At 45.3% G+C, this 6,603-nt stretch overlaps 2 protein-coding genes across 2 annotated transcripts in view; both read left to right on the top strand.

Moving 5' to 3' along the window:
• Positions 1–260: 260 nt before the first annotated feature.
• VOLCADRAFT_70613 (uncharacterized protein) lies at positions 261–6,505 on the top strand (the record flags this gene model as incomplete). The annotated part of the gene is made up of 2 exons (XM_002959208.1): positions 261–686; positions 6,173–6,505. Coding segments are annotated over 2 exons (759 nt in total), but the record flags the coding sequence as incomplete, so codon positions are not given.
• The window catches only part of VOLCADRAFT_30543 (uncharacterized protein), a gene marked incomplete at both ends in the record, with an annotated part of 26,628 nt that continues 26,227 nt past the window's right edge, over positions 6,203–6,603 (top strand). The window contains one exon of the mRNA XM_002959207.1: positions 6,203–6,556. Within this exon, the coding sequence (XP_002959253.1) occupies positions 6,203–6,556 (354 nt within the window). The remainder of the gene's footprint in view (positions 6,557–6,603) is intronic.

Raw genomic sequence — 6,603 nt, 5'->3', positions numbered from 1 at the left:
GCTTGCAGATCGCATTTGCTTGCAGATTGCATATGCTTGCAAATCGCATATGCTTGCAAATCGCATATGCTTGCAGATCGCATATGCTTGCAGATCGCATATGCTTGCAGACAGCATATGCTTGCAGATCGCATATGCTTGCAGACAGCATATGCTTGCAGATCGCATATGCTTGCAGACAGCATATACTTGCAGAAAGCATATGCTTGCAGATCGCATATGGCATATGCTTGCAGATCGCATATACTTGCAGACAGCATATGCTTGCAGATCGCATATGCTTGCAGACGGCATATGCTTGCAGATCGCATATGGCATATGCTTGCAGATCGCATATGGCATATGCTTGCAGATCGCATATGGCATATGCTTGCAGATCGCATATGGCATATGCTTGCAGATCGCATATGGCATATGCTTGCAGATCGCATATGGCATATGCTTGCAGATCGCATATGGCATATGCTTGCAGATCGCATATGGCATATGCTTGCAGATCGCATATGGCATATGCTTGCAGATCGCATATGGCATATGCTTGCAGATCGCATATGGCATATGCTTGCAGATCGCATATGGCATATGCTTGCAGATCGCATATGGCATATGCTTGCAGATCGCATATGGCATATGCTTGCAGATCGCATATGGCATATGCTTGCAGATCACATATGCTTGCAGACTGCGTATGCTTGCATAATGCAGATGCATGCGCATATATATAACAGATGGCATATGCTTGCAGATTACATATGCTTGCAGATCGAATATGCTTGCAGATCGCATATGGCATATGCTTGCAGATCGCATATGCTTGCAGATCGCAATGACATATGCTTGCAGATCGCATATGGCATATGCTTGCAGATCACGTATGGCATATGTATAACCTCCTATTGACTGAGCTGTGTGTGAAAGTTTGATGCGCGTTGAAGTTTGTTGAGCTGCACGTGTCGGGCTTCGTGCGTTGAAATTGATAGAAATATAGTATTTCAACGTGTTGAAGTTCGCATGTTGAAGTGTTGAGGTGTTGAACGGTTGCACGTTTGTGCTGTAACGTTTGCGTGTCGAAGTGCGCGTGTGACTTTGAGTGTTCAACCTTGCGCGTTGAGCTGTGTGTAAAAGTTTGGTGTGCGTTGAAGTTTGGAGGTTTAGCTTTACGTGTCGGGCTTCGTGCGTTGAAATTGAGCAGTTCAACGTGCAAAGTTCAGCAGCTTGCATGATGCTTGCATAATGCAGATCATATGCATAATGCAAAATGCAGAATGCATATGCTTGCAGATGGCATAGGCTTGCATATCGCATATGCTTGCACATCGAATGTGGCATATGCTTGCAGATTGCATCTGGCATGTGCTTGCAGATTGCATATGCTTGCATATCGCATATGCTTGCAGATCGCATATGCTTGCACATCGCAGATGCTTGCACATCGCATATGCTTGCACATCGCAGATGCTTGCACATCGCATATGCTTGCACATCGAATGTGGCATATGCTTGCAGATCGCATCTGGCATATGCTTGCAGATCGCATACGGCATATGCTTGCAGATCGCATATGGCATATGCTTGCAGATCGCATATGCTTGCAGACTGCATCTCTTTGCAGATCGCATATGCTTGCAGATCGTATATGTTTGCAGATCACATATGCTTGCACATCGCACGCGGATTGTATATGCTTGCAGATCGCAGATGCTTGCAGATCACATATGCTTGCACATCGCACGCGGATCGTATATGCTTGCAGATCGCATATGCTTGCAGATCGCGTATGCTTGCACATCGAATGTGGCATATGCTTGCAGATCGCATATGGCATATGCTTGCAGATCGCATATGCTTGCAGATCGTATATGCTTGCAGATCGTATATGCTTGCAGATCGTATATGCTTGCAGATCGTATATGCTTGCAGATCACATATGCTTGCACATCGCACGCGGCATAAGCTTGCATATGAAGCATCTGTGCATATGAAACACATGTGCATACGTGCATATGAAGCATATGTGCATATGTGCATATGAAGCATATGTGCATATGTGCATATGAAGCATATGAAGCATATGTGCGTATGTGCGTATGTGCATATGAAGCATATGAAGCATATGAAGCATATGAAGCATATGAAGCATATGAAGCATATGAAGCATATGAAGCATACGAAGAAAAAAAAAGAAAAAAAAGCGCGCAAAATAGAAGACGCGCGCGCTGGGTATTGTACTGGCGACTGGTTGACAGACTATAGCGCGCTGTTCGCACGAGTGGGGCGTAGCTCCGTCGCTGAACGAGGCGCGGTCCCTGCGGTCCCGAGGGTGCCGTAGCTCTCGTCCGGGTCCGGACACGTTTGGGTGCATCAGCATTGCAAATGCTTGCGTATTGCAAATGCTTGCATATGGAATATCCTTGCATATTGCAAATTGCCCATGCTTGCATATGCAATACCCTTGCATATTGCGCATGCTTGCATATTCCAAATGCTTGCATATTGCAAATGCTTGCATATTGCATATGCTTGCAGATCGCATATGCATGCAGATTGCATATGCTTGCAGATTGCATATATGGCGCAGATCGCATATGATTGTTGTCTGCATTTGTTTGCAGATCGCATATGCTTGCAGATCGCATATGCTTGCATATTGCATATGCTTGCATATTGCATATGCTTGCAGATCGCATATGCTTGCAGATTGCATATATGGCGCAGATCGCACATGCTTGCAGACTGCATCTCTTTGCAGATCGCATATGCTTGCAGATCGCATTTGCTTGCAGATTGCATATGCTTGCAAATCGCATATGCTTGCGAATGGCATATGCTTGTAGATCGCATATGCTTGCAGACTGCATATGCTTGCAGACTGCATATGCTTGCAGACTGCATATGCTTGCAGACTGCATATGCTTGCAGACTGCATATGCTTGCAGCATATTATTGTTTTTGCTCAATGGATTCAAAATACCAGATCGCATATGCTTGCAGATGGCATATGCTTGCAGATCGCACATGCTTGCAGATCGCATATGCTTGCAGATCGCATATGCTTGCAGACCGCATATGCTGCAGATCGCATATGCTTGCAGATCGCATATGCTTGCAGATCGCATATGCTTGCAGACCGCATATGCTTGCAGATCGCATATGCTTGCAGATCGCATATGCTTGCAGACGGCCTATGCTTGCAGATCGCATATGGCATATGCTTGCAGATCGCATACGGCATATGCTTGCAGATCGCATATGCTTGCAGACGGCATAGGCTTGCAGATCGCATATGGCATATGCTTGCAGATCGCATATGGCATATGGTTGCAGGTCGCAGATGCTTACAGGTCGCATATGTTTGCAGATCGCATATGCTTGCAGATCGCATATGCTTGCAGACTGCGTATGCTTGCATAATGCAGATGCATGCGCATATATATAACATTAAACATTTTGCATATTGCATATCGCATATCACATATCGCATATCGCACATCGCATATCGCATTTTGCATATTGCATATAGTATATCGCATTTTGCATATTGCATATCGCATATCGCATATCGCATATCGCATATCGCATATCGCATATCGCATATCGCACATCGCACATCGCATATCGCATTTTGCATATTGCATATAGTATATCGCATTTTGCATATTGCATATCGCATATCGCATATCGCATATTGCATATCGCTGCATATCGCACATCGTATATTGCATACCGCATATCGCATAGCATAGCACAGTATCGCATAGCATATTGCATATTGCATATCGCATATCGCATATCGCATATTGCATATCGCTGCATATCGCACATCGTATATTGCATACCGCATATCGCATAGCATAGCACAGTATCGCATAGCATATTGCATATCGCATAGCATAGCACATATCGCTAGCATATTGCATATTGCATATTGCATAGCATAGCATAGCATAGCATAGCATAGCATAGCATAGCATAGCATAGCATAGCATAGCATAGCATAGCATAGCATAGCATAGCATAGCATAGCGCAGCATAGCATAGCGCAGCATAGCATAGCATATCATAGCATAGCGCAGCATAGCATAGCATATCATAGCATAGCGCAGCATAGCATAGCATAGCATAGCGCAGCATAGCATAGCATAGCATAGCGCAGCATAGCTTAGCATATGCTTGCAGATCGTATATTTTACAGATCGCATATGCTTGCAGATCGCATATGCTTGCAGATCGCATATGCTTGCAGATCGCATATGCTTGCAGATCGCATATGCTTGCAGATCGCACATCGCATATGCTTGCAGATCGCATATGCTTGCAGATCGCATATGCTTGCAGATCGCATATGCTTGCAGATCGCATATGCTTGCAGATCGCACATGGCATATGCTTGCAGATCGCATATGCTTGCAGATCGCACATGGCATATGCTTGCAGATCGCATATGCTTGCAGATCGCATATGCTTGCAGATCGCATATGCTTGCAGATCGCATATGCTTGCAGATCGCATATGCTTGCAGATCGCATATGCTTGCAGATCACATATGGCATATGCTTGCAGATCGCATATGGCATATGCTTGCAGACTGTGTATGCTTGCATAATGCAGATGCATGCGCATATGTATAACATATCGCATATCGCATATTGCATATTGCGTATCGCATATCGCATATTGCATATTGCATATTGCATATTGCATATTGCATATTGCATATTGCATATTGCATATTGCATATTGCATATCGCATATCGCATATTGCATATCGCATATCGCATATCGCATATCGCATATCGCATATCGCATATCGCATATCGCTGCATATGGCATATCGCATATCACATACCGCATATCGCATATCGCAAATTGCATATCGCTGCATATCGCATATCGCTGCATATCGCTGCATATCGCTGCATATTGCATATATCGCATATATACATATATGCATATATGCACATATATGAAACATAAAACATAACCTCGGTGGGATCGAACCGGCGACCTTCCGTTCTTGTTTGCGCGGTCTTAAGCGCGTACGGCACGCTCCCGGCCCGGAATTTCCAAACCGCTCCGGACAACCGGACAACCGGACAACCATCGAACTCGGGATAGGCCTCCGCTCATAACATATGAGCTACGGCGAATCTTAAGCGCGTACGGCACGTTCCCGACCCGGAATTTCCAAATCGCTCCGGACAACCGGACAACCGGACAACCATCGAACTCGGGATAGGCCTCCGCTCATAACATATGAGCTACGGCGACAGCGAACTCGGGATAGGCCTCCGCTCATAACATATGAGCTACGGCGACAACCGGACAGCGAACTCGGGATAGGCCTCCGCTCATAACATATGAGCTACGGCGACGAGGCGTGGTCCCTGCGGTCCCGAGGGTGCCGTAGCTCTCGTCCGGGTCCGGTGCATCCGGATTGCAAATGTTAGCGTATTGCAAATGCTTGCATATGCAATATCCTTGCATATTGCACATGCTTGCATATTGCGCATGCTTGCATATTCCAAATGCTTGCATATCGCAAATGCTTGCATATTGCATATGCTTGCATGTTGCATATGCTTGCATATTGCATATGCTTGCAGATTGGATATGCTTGCAGATTGCATATGCTTGCAGACTGCATCTGTGTGCAGACCGCATATGCTTGCAGATCGCATATGCTAGCAGATTGCATATGGTTGCAGATTGCATATGATTGCAGATCGCATATGCTTGCAGATTGCATATGGTTGCAGATTGCATATGCTTGCAGATTGCATATGCTTGCAGATTGCATATGGTTGCAGATTGCATATGGTTGCAGATTACATATATGGCGCAGATCGCATATGCTTGCAGACTGCATCTGTTTGCAGATCCCATATGCTTGCAGATCGCATTTGCTTGCAGATTGCATATGCTTGCAAATCGCATATGCTTGCAAATCGCATATGCTTGCAGATCGCATATGCTTGCAGATCGCATATGCTTGCAGACAGCATATGCTTGCAGATCGCATATGCTTGCAGACAGCATATGCTTGCAGATCGCATATGCTTGCAGACAGCATATACTTGCAGAAAGCATATGCTTGCAGATCGCATATGGCATATGCTTGCAGATCGCATATACTTGCAGACAGCATATGCTTGCAGATCGCATATGCTTGCAGACGGCATATGCTTGCAGATCGCATATGGCATATGCTTGCAGATCGCATATGGCATATGCTTGCAGATCGCATATGGCATATGCTTGCAGATCGCATATGGCATATGCTTGCAGATCGCATATGGCATATGCTTGCAGATCGCATATGGCATATGCTTGCAGATCGCATATGGCATATGCTTGCAGATCGCATATGGCATATGCTTGCAGATCGCATATGGCATATGCTTGCAGATCGCATATGGCATATGCTTGCAGATCGCATATGGCATATGCTTGCAGATCGCATATGGCATATGCTTGCAGATCGCATATGGCATATGCTTGCAGATCACATATGCTTGCAGATGCTTGCTTCGCATATGGCATATGCATGCGCACATATGTAGCAGACTGCGTATGCTGCAGATCACAGATGCTGCAGATCGAATA

This window comes from Volvox carteri (genome assembly GCF_000143455.1).
Source record: "Volvox carteri f. nagariensis unplaced genomic scaffold VOLCAscaffold_135, whole genome shotgun sequence".
Classification (NCBI taxonomy): domain Eukaryota; kingdom Viridiplantae; phylum Chlorophyta; class Chlorophyceae; order Chlamydomonadales; family Volvocaceae; genus Volvox; species Volvox carteri.
Note: the sequence above shows the minus strand (reverse complement) of the source record. Positions and strands in the feature narration are given on the sequence as shown.